The sequence below is a fragment of the Barbus barbus genome (genome assembly GCF_936440315.1).
Source record: "Barbus barbus genome assembly, chromosome: 38".
NCBI lineage: Eukaryota > Metazoa > Chordata > Actinopteri > Cypriniformes > Cyprinidae > Barbus > Barbus barbus.
The window spans coordinates 15,114,237-15,128,091 of record NC_136716.1 but is presented as its reverse complement, the minus strand read 5'-3'; the positions used below and the strand labels follow the sequence as shown (position 1 = coordinate 15,128,091).

Below are 13,855 nucleotides of genomic sequence, written 5' to 3'. Positions count from 1 at the left end.
CATACAATGAAAAAACAGATGATCCGTAGTTTCAATGTCATCACAGAAAATACATTTATTAGAGTCAAATCCAAATCTAAGCCTCAAGTACTCACTGGATGGATAAATCCCATTTAAAATTTTAAAATGAATTTCTTTAATTTTAGGAGATAAAGGAAATTTTATATATTTAGTTCTAAGAGTATGAATGTCATCTTTTTGGAAATTATGTGAAATTGAATTTCTATAAACTACCATAGGATAAGAAATGTTGTTAAACATATTTCTAATACTTTCGTTTGAAAGTTGACCTTCTCTGAATTCACAACCTTCAATTAACAGTGGAGGTAAACATAAGGTCATGGGGTTAGAATAAAAAAAGAGTTTCTTTGATTAGACAAATAATAGAATTAGGGATAGCTTTAACAATAGTTTCAAATTTAGCCCGATTGCAACTTAAATATTTCACACAGAAATTCTCGTATGACATAATACCACTATTATCCATTAAATGGGACACTGACCAAATAACGTTACCTTTCTCCATCCAGTCCTTGTCATACAATGATTTGTTTCTAACTGTAATGTATCTATTATTCCAGGAAGTGACGCTATCTTCCAAAGTCTTTCCCCATCCGTATCCGCCGGAACACAGAACTTCGTGCAATTGGAGTCCCTTGATGTCAGTCAACAGCAGCTTTGCCACCACCTCTCCTGACTCTCTTCTCTGCTGCACTTGGCGACCATATCGGCCGTCAGGGAAAGAAATGCCAACGGGATGAGGGGATCGTAGGCCATGTAAATACAAAATGTAAAATACGAGTTCATCGACACATTGACGTGCAGTTTGCTTTTCGGTTATCGCAGTTATGGTCCCAATCGTATCCCGTCCGTGTGTTTTATCCACCACCGTCTCTAGCCTCGGTAAAATGTACCCGATTATTCTTGATAGCATTTTTTTCGCAAACAAAAGAAGACACCCGAAAAAGCAATAAAAGAGCACGACAGAAGGATTGGTGAGTTTATCTCTCCGTGTGTTGTGAATGCGCATCGATTATTTCATGTTATGGCGAATGTTTGATGTCTTTTAACTCGTTTTTTTCTTTCTGATTGTCCGAAGCCGGTTCAAATAGAGCAACCAAGAGAAATGTATAGAGACACTTAAAATGACATACATTGAGTTATTCAGCACAGACTTAGATTGATGAGCCACATATAATTTATGCAATTCAGTGGTTCTAATAGCAAGTAATGTGTGGTGATATCCATAAAAATACTGTTATTTCCATGCCTTGATTGATACTTGCTTGCACTATTAATGCAAAGGCCTACACTAGTCCATTTAACACTAAAGTTTACGTCATGTTAGTAAATAAATAATGGTATTCATTTTTTTTAATTGACAAATTCAGGCACATGGCAAAAAAGCTCATTTATTTATCAGAGGTCTATTAGGCGTATACACATGAAATGCTTGGCCATTGAGTAAATCCAACCTGAATTCAGTTCTGTGGTATAAATTACTGTTAAGAAGAAAAACCTTTTCATCTTTAAGATATATATACACATATTTGACACATTTCTTGAATTTCACATTTTTCATATATTAAAAATTGCACACCAGAATAGATTATTAAAAATATGAATTGTAAGCTAAGCGCATACATTTTTATATAATCAGTATCATAAATTAACTTTAAACAAATGAAATGTTAAAAACATCTTGATTGCTGTTAAAGATAAAGTTGAAATGATATTACTCAGTCCAAAGTAAAAAGCACATTTTGATAAAATAAGAGAAAAGTGGTGAGGTTGTATCAAAGCATAGCTTAGTACATATAAGATACATAAATGTAGGTTCATTTGTCAGATTACAAGGTTTTATTTTTTCAATTTTGCACCCTGTTTTGTCCCACTTCTCAAGAATCAGTGTAATGGGAATATTTTGCTGTCATAGGTGCAACTTTAATTTTTTATGCGCATATATTTATTTTTACCATGTAAATGTTTTTAAATTTATGTTAGATACTATAATTAAATCGGTTAATTCTGAATTTGAACAATTTGGACCAATATGTGTGAAATAAACTTGTGAAATTAAATTTGAAAGAAGCCATAAATAAGACAATCACCTCTAGTATTTGTTTTTGAGACAGATATGTGACAGCTGCAGGTCACTACAGTGTCTGCGGAGAAACAAAACCCATACTGAATCCGTTAATTGAAACTCATATGTTATGAAATGTCAAATGTTAGGTAACAGAGAAATTCACTGTGCACATTTTAAATATCTGGGATGATTTTGTAACTTCCAAGAGGCAATTTGCCTAGAACCTTGTTTTGTTTCTGAATCACGTATGTTCGAATTAGCAAAAAGTGCATTGATCCAAGTGGTGTCAGGTGGGAAATGTTACTCAATATAGGCTTAATGCCTAGCCATATGTCCTAAATAGGGGGTTGTGGCCCATTGTTGTTTAAGATAAACAGTGGTGTAACCTCAGTAGGCCCATAAAACCTCCTTAACACCACAGCTTTAAGGTGTTTCCACACTGAGTCCGATGCGAAAAAGCGAGGCGAATCGCCCGCGCGAAACGAATGTTCGCTTTCTGCTAATTCACGGCTGCACGCTAGGTGGCACCGACCAACAATGCATTTTTTCTTCATGTAGCGTATGTATCTCGTGTGTTTTACATCGTTCGCTGCATAAAAACATATACAGAAAACTTCATTTAAAAAAATTATTTGCTTTCATTTTTCATGTGTAGAAAAATATTTCTTTTTTTTTTTATACGGAAGGGCAAGAGATATGATTTACAGGTCTAGGGTGAACAAGCTCTGACTCATAAAGATCACATAATTCAGTGGATAATTAATAGAAATGTTATTCTGTATAAAGAACATGTGAGAATAGTCTGTTCTTAAATGCCAACAATAACAAGAACTCAGCATACACTCTTCTCTCTTGAGGAAAAAGTCCTCTACTTCGCTCGTGCTCAATACAGTCTTCTGAGCTTTTAGCGCCACCGTGTTGACCTTTTGGTTAACAGCAGTTGCTCTTGCCACGTGATGTAATGCTCAAATCTTATTGGACAGCCCGTGTTTTCGCTTTGCGAAACTGAAAAGATTCGTCGGACTGGACGAAAAAAAAACATTCGCATTTTCGTTGCGCGAATGTTCGCTGTCTATGTGGAAGCATCCATGGGAAGCTGTTGTTTTATTCCAGCGCGTCATCGCGTTCGAGATTAATTTAGCTTTTTCGCGCTCAGTTTGGAAAGGCCTTTAACGTTACAGAGGTCTCGTTCCCAAAAAGTGTGGTTTGTGGAGTTTGAGGATGCCTGGGAACATTTACTATTTGTGCAGACCTGCCACAGTGCTAAAGATTGTGGGTTTGTTCTGAAAACAAATTATCTTTTGAAATATTACCTGCTAGTTCAGGCTATAAGATAATAACAGATAATTTTTTTTGGCACGCAAGACAATTAGCAGAGAGTGAGAGGCTCTAAACTCCTTCTGGCGTATTTCCGTGTGCAGAGGTTAAGGCTTGTCCAGATATTTTAGTAGTCTTGAGCAGGGCTTAGACATTGCAACAGACGTTTCCTAGAAAGCTGCTTCACTACACTAAGCACATCAGTAATACTGTACAGTAAGACCTCATTAGCTAACATGAAATAACAATGAGCAGTGTTTTTTACAGCATTTATTAATTATAGTTTAATTTAAAAAAAAAAAAAGTTTAGTGAATTATCTATTGCTAACATATTTTTAAAAATAAATTGGTAAATGTTGACATTAACATATGATTAATAAATGCTGAGCTAATGTAGTTAATAATGTTACAAATGAAACCTTATTGTAAAGTGTTAACATCTGGTGTTAACTTCTTGGTGGCCAGGTTGAATGATTCAAATTAGTCTCAGATATCAATGCTAATAGGTTTGTTTATTGGCTATTTATTGTTTTTTTTATAGATTTGTTTAATAAAGGAATTATGAGGTTCCATATGTCTAAAAATTTATATTACATTGCATTCTTAAAAATAAAGTTTCCGAAAGGAGATTTTTGCAGTGATGCCATAGAAGAACCATTAGTCAACAGTTCTTAAAAGAATAATTTTTTCTTAGTGTGAAAAAAAACAAAATTTTATTAATCCAAAAAAAAAAAACATTTTTGAAGAATCCATTTTGCAATGGAAAGATTCCATGTAAAAATGTATACGTGGGACCATCAATGCCAATAAAGAACATTTATTTTTAAGCATCTGCTGTTCAAAGGTTTGGGTTCTGCAAGATTTTTTTTATGTTCTAAAGGGTTATTCCACCCCAAAATGAAAATGTTGTCATTAATCACTTACCCCCATGTATTTCCAAACCCGTAAAAGCTTTGTTCATCGTCTTTGCTTTTTGTACGCAAACAAAATAAAAATTTATTTAAGAATTCGTCTTCTCCGCATCACTGTAGCGTCATTTCGGAGAATATCCACTGGACGCAAACTGCGTATGCTCTTCTGTGTCAGCTGCGCCACATGGATGCACTGTTTTCGTTCAAATCAAAGCGGAAATAATTTTATGTTTTAAAGGGTTACTCCACCCCAAAATGAAAATTTTAAAAGCTTTGTTCGTCTTCGGAACACAATTGAAGATATTTTGGGTGAAAACCGGGTGGCTTGTGACACCCATTGACTGCCAAGTAAATAACACTGCCAAGGGCCAGAAAAGTATGAAAGACGTTATCAAAATAGTCCATCTGCCATCAGTGGTTTAATCTGAATGTTATGAAGCGACGAGAATACTTTTTGTATGCAAAGAAAACAAAAATAACGACTTTTCTCAATTTTCTCAAAATAACAGCATGTATTTTAAATGGAAATCTTTTGTGACATTATGAATGTCTCTACTGTTTTTATTTGCAGAGATGCATTCGAGTGATCAAAAGTATTGATGAAAATAAAAATTGGACCCCGATCTTTTAAACAGTAGTGTGCATAATGCTGTTAAGTTTGATATAAACAAAAATCTTTTTAATATTACATGGATTATAATTGTGTGATCACTAATTATGGTTCTAAGCTTTTTCCTAGCATTTACTTAAAAGGACTAGTGTAGAGTTGAACAGAGATGCCACTTTTTCTTAGAGCAGCTAAATAAACGCACCATTGCTGAAGCTCTGTCTGTCTTATCTGTTGTACAAGGAAGTACAACCCACCCTGTCTATCTGCTATCCAGGGCATGGATGTTATCATCAACTATCAGTACGACTCTACTTAGTGTACTCATATTTTACTTCATGCAATACAGATGTTTTTCATTTAATATAGTTTCTTATCGTCAGAGAAGGGCATACTGTACATCCAGTAGTTTCCGCAGTTACTGAAGGTGTATGCGGTTGATAGAGGCTCTTTCTCAATCTCATGTGGTGCTCAGACTTTTATCAAAAGAGCTCAGGCACGTACAGTTTACAGGCGAGATCTGTCCGTGAACAGAAGCTGAATTTTGGTGTGAATGTTTGTTTTAAATTAATGTAGGTTTGTGAGTGTCTGTCCAGAATGAGAACGAGGTGGACTGCTCCGGACTGCTTCCTCTTCTGACACTTGGGTACTAGAGATGTCTGGTGTAGAATTTGGCTGCAGTATCAGGTGAAGGGGGGCGAGACCTGGGGGGACAGAGGGGGCTGGGCCCACGCTACCAGGAAGCTGCAGCTCTGGGCAAGGCTTGTTAGCGTTCTTGGTAGCAGAAACCCAAGCTGAGCAGAGAATAGCATAGTATTTAATGGGTTAGTGTTTTGTGATCTGGTGCCAGGATTCATCCACAGACAGTTCTGTTGCATCTTGTCAATGGTAGAACAAGGGGAACACAAGAACAGATCCGCTAATCCATTAATGTGCTCTAACTGGTTAAATCAAAAACTTAAGTCATGGAGTGCAGAGTAATGAGGGTTTAAATTGGTAAGTACATAAGTATCAAAAATTGCTGGTATGTATGTATGTATGCATGTATGCATGTATGCATGCATGTATGTATGTATATGCATAAAGGGGTGGTGATGGCGCAGTGGATAAGACGCATGCCTTTGGTGTGAGAGACCCGGGTTCGAATCCACTGTGAGACACCAATGTGTCCCTGAGCAAGACACTTAACCCCTAGTTGCTCCAGAGGTGTGCGACCTCTGACATATATAGCAATTGTAAGTCGCTTTGGATAAAAGCGTCAGCTAAATGAATAAATGTAATGTGTATGTATGTGTTCGTGTGTGTGTGTGTCTTCTCAAAAAGACACTTTTCTACTTTTCGTCCACAATTCTACTTTTCCCATTGGAAAAGTAGAATTGATGGGGTAAATGTAGGATTTGAAAAGGCTATTCTTAGTATTTAAACTCATCTCATCTCATTGATGCATTTGCTAAAAAAAAGTCATAGTAAATGAAAATGTACTATGTAAATGTCGGGAAAATAAACAACTTATGGTGGTTATGGCTTAAGTATTTGATGATTATGATGTAATTAATAGTTAGCATGTATTCGTATTCTAATCTATATAATCATTAGTTCTATGTCTATAGTATGAGTGGAATCTGTAATTTAGAGTAAATCTGTTGTTAAATCTTTTTGCTTGTATTTTATTTGTAGTAATGTACAATATACAAGTACATATCTGTATTTAATTAAATCCAAAAATTCTAAAGTTGTAACATTTTATAACTACATTACTTCAAATATTTTGAATATTATACATAAAATATATTACAAATAAAGGTAGAAATGAATGGTTATGAAGAAAAGATCTAAGAAAATTCCTTTTTAAAGTGAGATCCAGAAGTTTCAGGACTGAAAGCAAATGTTTTCATATTAAGTGAAATATTTAAGATTTTGGATTGCCAGGTTGCTAATAAAGTAATTAAATTTGTTACACTGATCATGCGAACTCCTTTGTACAGACAGTCAGATGTTCTTCCACTGACGCACAAGATGCTCTTTGGATCTTTCTGAGGAACATGATCATAAGGTTTGACAGACTTATGGAGTTCATGCAGCTCGAGTACCGCTGTCATTGAAGTAATACGTAGGTGTACAAACCACGTACTGAGAGATTTAAAGAATTTCTGTTAAGCAGATAATCCTGTAAATAATTAAACAAATTTGTACTTAAATGAGAAGCATTTTCACTTTATGTTGCCCATAGGCCCTCTGTAGACTCAATTGGTCTATACAATTGCTCTTTATTTATTGTAATATTACTATATATATGTAAGTATTGTAATACAACTATATACATAAGTATTTAGGTATATTGGTTCAAGTATATCAGCATCTCAATCCTGAATGGCAAATTCTTGGGTAATTTATTTTATAGTGTCTGTTTAGGTATGATTTCCACTTGAGGAAGGGGGATTGCCTTTGCCAATTTGCTGTCTCAACCCATTTTTTGAGCCAAATATTTTAAAATAGTTTAGTTTGTTTGCTCTTGGGGTGCGGTTCTGTCTCTTAGCCACACAAGGGAGCCCCACAGCCAAACATGCGCCTCCCCTGTGTCACATGCGCGGTATAAGAAAATAGTATGGATGGAAGTATTCGACAAAACAGCCGGATTCATTACATCATGTATGTATTATAGGTTATTGCCAGTTACCATTGCATAGAATATATACTCATCCTTCTAAGACATATTTGCAATTCCTTTACATGAAAACCCCTTAGGTATGAACATTGCATGGTTGAAGGGTGTACTCTAGTTCTGGTCTTTTGCCCATGGGTTTTCCTAAGACAGTATATTGAAGATCTCCACAGTTGGTGTGTGTTGGGAAGTGGTTGACTTCAGGCGATAGACTTGGCCTTTGTGACCAGAGTGCACTAGGAAGTTAATGTACATTCACTCTGGTGTGCCTCCCAACCACGGTTGCCAAGGTTAGGTTATAATATATCAATTTACCACAGTTGTAGTCATTTCAATAGTGCTAACGTTGGTCATGCAACACTTTTTGCGCAACAGTCTTGTTTCAATATGTATGCAACTTTTTTGATTGAGAATCTAGGCAAAAAACAAATGACCCTTGGCTTCATATTTAGCTCGAAGTTTCACAGAATACATCTTAATGAACTCTTTGACCCCTTTTCATGAACTCCTCTGATCACCCTGCACGACAGTTTTACATATGTTATGTAGTGCAAGTTCATTCTGGAAGTGGAGCAAGTTTCTGAGTTTGGGGGGAAAGGTTAGGCTTCTTGGCCTCTGTGCACATTGTCGCCATAGCTGCACTGCCAGATCTGAACTTTGATTTATGGTAATCCTTTATGCTCTCAGACTGACTTTGAAAGCGACAAAGACAGGGTAACCAGAGGAAAGATGGGCAGAAAAGACAGAAGGAAGATTATGAGAGTTAATAGGATTTTGCTGTATGTGCACTCATGTACCGTACTGACACTGAGCAGCAGTTTCTGCCAAAATGTCACCATGTCCAATATTTAGAAAAATGAATGAAGGTGAGGGTACAAGGGTGTTATGACTTGATTTCCTTTTTTAAATATAACTTGTAGATCATCCAGTTGAAAGAATTTTAATTCTCAATTAAAGATGAGATCCCACACCATTTAGCTACTGTAAGTACATTTATTACTTTTACTGCATTTACAGGCCGCTAACCTGATGACCACTAGCTGATACCATGATATTAAAGCAACATGTCTATAACAGTTTAGGGTTATGCAAAATTGAGTTGGAATATGACAGAATGAGGAATCTGCTTGTTTTTTTATGGCTGTTTATACTTTATTTATTTTTTGGACAAGTTTGGTTTGGACGAGTTTGGACAAGACTGGGTTCGAACTGAAGTCCGTCTCAAGTCCGAGTCCTAGACCATATTTTCAGGAGCATTTGAACTGGACCCTTACTCAAATGAGATGGACTCAATTATTGTAAAACTGCAAAGAGTAATTTTAACTAGACAATTTTACAGAATTGTCCGCACTTCCCACCCCTAATCAATATCAGAATCCATTCTGAAACCAGTAGCTGATTTTCTGTCAGTATCAGAAGTCATAAGTTTGTCCAGCTGGAATCTGTAGGACATTTACACATGACACCCAGCAGCCTCTAAAAAACATGACACCCATCCTTTGCCTTTCCACTATCTGAGAGAAGGCGAATTATGCACTGTAGCTCTTTCTCCCACATGACCTACATTGTTGTTCTTTTTATCAGAAGACTTGATTAACTATCATTAATTATTCATGGCAGTTTTTTCTCTCTCATTCAGGCTTCTCTTGTTGTGACATATTTTACATTAATTTAAAGTTATGGTTTTTTATTGAAAATTAATGCAATGACATGCTTTGATGGTTATTTTGTGGGGGCTGTTTTGTTTTTAATATTATGTTATTGGTTTTATTACTATTTCTTTAAACTTTTTGCAACTCTCTTGGCTTTCCATAGAAAGACATGCACTTGGCTTATACAGCTTGCTTTATGTGTTCAGAGGTGGAAAGTTCATCCTGTGAAAGGATGGGATAGCCAGAGTACATGTGCTCAATAAAAAAGCTAGTTTTTCTGAGCACATGCAGTTCTAGAGCTCATGCTTCACCTGGAGGCGATCACTACTCTATTTTTTGCGTCTCGCGTTTGGCCTGTTCTGACTTTTTGGTCTGGTCTGGTCTATCATGGTGCTGCTTTTACAATTACATGTGAATAACTGCCAGTGAACAGTTAATTAGCTCAAATACAAATTCATGCTTATGTTTGGGAAGAGTGCATGAGCTTTTTCAAGATTATTAACGTTAAAGCCAAATCAAAAGTTATTTTATACAATGATCAAGGAAGATAGGATTCACAGAGCACATGCAAAATGAGTTAATTAGCTGCTGAGTGCTGTGCTGTCTGTATTGTCACTGCCTGTTGATAAATCATAAAAATATAAACACTTTGCAGTTGTAATGCTTATTGGTTTTTTGAGTATTTTAATGTCTATATTAGTTGATGTTCAATTATGCTTGATCTGTAACTGTGTGAGAGTTCACATTAATTCACTATCATAGCCATTATGTGTAGTTATTTTAGAATAATTTTTATATTGTTTATTGTGGTAATTTTTTTTATATATATTGGTAAGTCTTTCATATGTTGGACCCATTTAAATGTTTCTTTAAACAAATACTAATTTTGTTGGCAAAGTATAAATGTGTTAATTAGTTTAATTAACTCTAAAAAGTTATTTTACACGATTAAGGAAGATAGGATTTACATGCAAAATCTCTAAGTTCATTAGGTGCTGAGTGCTGTGCTGTGGCGGGTCAGAAAAAGACAGGCCCAGACCAGCATTGTAACTCAGCCCACGGCAGCATGTTGACTGGGAGCAGTTCCATGAGTTCATTTTTAGCGCTGGCCTTGAGTCTCAGTGAGTCTGCCTGGCAACACTTTAATCACTTAGGGCCTGTTTACACTTGGTATTAACATCCGTCTTGGGTGATCCAATCTGTGGTCAGTCAAGAAAGATTGCCGTATACACCTGGAATTAACATACATTTCCTGTGGCCACTTAAGATTGCATCATGTATTGAGTGATTGTCACTGCCTGTTGATAAATCATAAAAATATAAACCCTTTGCAGTTGTAATAGTTATTGTTTTTTTGAGTATTTTAATGTCTATATTAGTTGATGTTCAATTATGCTTGATCTGTAACTGTGTGAGAGTTCACATTAATTCACTATCATAGCCATTATGTGCAATTATTTTAGAATAATTTTTTATATTATGTTTTATTGTGGTAATTTTTTTTATATATTGGTAAGTCTTTCATATGTTGGACCCATTTAAATTAATAAATATTTCTTTGCCAACAAAATTTGTATTTTGTTTTTTAGTATAAATGTGTAAATTAGTTTAACGATTGTTCAGGTTACATCTGGATATATTAACAAGTACTACATAGGCAAAATGCTCACATTTGTTTCTGACTTCCTCTGAACATGGAATAAACAATATATTTAGAATTATTAATTTTTGATTAGATTACCTCAAATAAATGTATAAATGGGGCCTTAGTCAACCCACATGCACACTCTTGTGTCTGTACTGCTTCTTTTTTTGTTCATATAACTAGACGGTTTTCATCTGATTGGAATTTGACATCATGTACTAATAGAAGTCTGACTTTTTGTTCCAGATCCAGGTGCCCCCACCTCATGGAGAAGGTTGGCAAGGTGTGGAGCAACCTTAAGAAGGGATGTCAATCTCTGCTCCACACAGATGGGGGTTCTTGCATTGAAACGCCACCACAGCTTCAACCGCAAAAAGACACGGTATGCCAGAGTGTGGACAAGGCCCAGGGAGATGGCACGCTGGAAGCTGCTAGTCCCTCTAGCAGTGTGGCGGCACTCCCTCTAGTGGCATGGAGGACCGGTGGGAGTGTGACACGACAAGGCCATAACTGTGTAGTGGATGTACCCCAGATACTAGAGATCACAGTTGAGCAGGTTACCGAAGATGCTCTTGCTCCCTTGGGAGCCCGCAGAGACTCTTACTCACGTCATGCACCTTGGAATGGAAAGAAGAGACACTCATGTTCCACTAAGGCTCAGAGTTCTCTGGAGACGACAGATCGGCGATCAGGCCGGTCTCGTCGAAGACATGGGACTGGTAGCAGCCGTGAAGAGCTGGAGTCAGGGGCAGCACGCTCCCTACGGCAGCAGATCCATGACACAGTGGGCTTGTGCCTCCCACTGCGCTCATCCTCTCGGAACACTCACCTTCCACCACCCAAACGTAAGATACAAATCACAGAGCTGATGTTGGAGACATGCCCCTTTGCACCAGGATCAGACCTTGCCCGAAAATGGCACCTCATTAAACAGCACACAGCACCAGTCACAGTGACATCAGTAGATTCATCCTCAGATGCTTGCGGTACTACCTGTGCATCGCCAGAAGATGAGGAAGAGCGCTTGAGAGAGAGAAGACGTCTCAGCATCGAGGAAGGCGTTGACCCACCTCCAGATGCCCAAATCCACACAGTGGAAGCCATCACAGCCCCTCTTGCTTCCCTTTATAAACTGGGACCTAAGTTGGCCTCTGGAATGAGTGAGGCCCTAGGTGATAGCCAGGGGGCAACAGCAGCTAACTGTGACTCTGAGGATGACGATACCACCACTCTTTGCTTGCAAGCTCGCAGGCCCAAGCAGCGGCACGCTTCGGCGGAAGGCCTCCTGAGCAGCAAGCAACAGGGGCCTTGGAAGGTGCACACTCAGATTGACTACATCCACTGCTTGGTTCCTGATCTGCTACAGATCACAGCACTTCCCTGCTACTGGGGTGTCATGGACCGTTATGAGGCTGAAGCGCTGCTGGATGGTCGGCCCGAGGGAACCTTTCTCCTGCGAGACTCGGCTCAAGAAGACTACCTGTTTTCCGTTAGCTTCCGCCGCTATGGCCGTTCGCTGCACGCACGCATTGAGCAGTGGAATCACAACTTCAGCTTTGATGCACACGACCCTTGCGTGTTCCATGCAGCCACCGTCACGGCACTCTTGGAACACTACAAGGACCCTAGCGCTTGCATGTTCTTTGAGCCATTGCTCACCGTGCCTCTGCACCGGACCTTCCCATTTGGCCTGCAAAGCCTGGCTCGATCAGCCATTTGCAATGGGATCACCTACGATGGCATCGGGGCACTGCCACTGCCCCCTGCTCTGCAGGACTACCTCAGGGAGTATCACTATAAGCAGAGGGTGCGCGTACGCTGGCTTGAGAGGGAGCCAGTCAAGGCCAAGTGAGGCAGGGCAGATACTTCTCAGCTCTCCAGCAGGAAGTAGTCCATTCAGCACTTTGCAGAGGTGGAGGAATTTGTTTTTTTGTTGTTCTTTTTTTGTGGGGGTTCGGGGGTTGAAAGGAGGGACCTGTAACTGAACACTATATAAGCTTCTATCATTTTTTGTTATCACTCTAACAAACAAACAAATTACATATACAGTGGATCTCTAATGTACACATTTCACTACAGCTTCTGGACTAGGAAGAAGCAGAAGAGGTCTTAGTCTAATTTTCCCTTCTCCCTCAATTCCCATGGCTGTGGGGGAAATCTGCAGATACAGATATTTTCATGCCCCTCCACTCTTTCACTGTTTGACTATGTGGTTTATAGCCATTTCACTTTATTTGTGTTGTACCGTTCACCTGCCCATAATTCCGTTGCATTAAATTTGCATTGTTAATGCTTATTCAAAGTAACATTGCTGACAAATTTTCAGGGGAGGGGAAATGAAGGGTGATGTTCAAATATTGCTTTCCCAGCTTCTTTCATCATCCTTAGCTTTCATGGTGCTCTGTCAGTGGTTCCTATGGTAACATTCTGCGCTCATTCCATCATTAAAGGAGGAGGCATTCTAGAGCAGGACACAGAAAGGCTTTCACCGTGCTCCGTGAGAACGAGACGGAGAAATCCATGAAAGATAGATTTACCTTAAACCATGTGTCCCGACAGCTTTTGGGAATGCGTTGCAGTGGAGAGAAGGGTTCTGTGGCATTCTGCTTCCAGGAAGCGCTAAGGATGAAGTGCACGTGACGTGGTGTGATGTGAGAGTGCTTGGTTTTCAAAAAACATAGTTACTCACACTCTGTGTTTTTTGCTGTCATTGTTTTGTAATCATTAATTCCAACCACTAATTGCACAGGGGTGGGGTGACTAATTCTGTATCGTCTTTTTTTGTATTGTTTTGAATGGTCTATCAGTGCCCTGAAAGTTGGGTGCTGATTGAGAGCACTTTAACTTAACTGTGCTTATGTTAGTGGGTGAAGCAGAGGCAATACATAAATCTGCTACATTGGGACCATTTTTTTTAGGCATAAGCACCCTCCTATATAGGAATAAACACTCTACGCTCACTTTGTCCAGCC

General features: G+C 38.3%; 1 protein-coding gene across 1 annotated transcript; it reads left to right on the top strand.

Annotated features, from left to right (window-relative positions):
• Positions 1–640: 640 nt before the first annotated feature.
• Positions 641–13,186, top strand: LOC306858010 (suppressor of cytokine signaling 5-like). Its single transcript, XM_079398347.1, has 2 exons — positions 641–995; positions 11,130–13,186. Exon 2 carries the CDS (start codon positions 11,149–11,151, stop codon positions 12,733–12,735), a length of 1,587 nt encoding a protein of 528 aa, XP_079254473.1. The 5' UTR covers positions 641–995; positions 11,130–11,148; the 3' UTR covers positions 12,736–13,186.
• Positions 13,187–13,855: the final 669 nt, after the last annotated feature.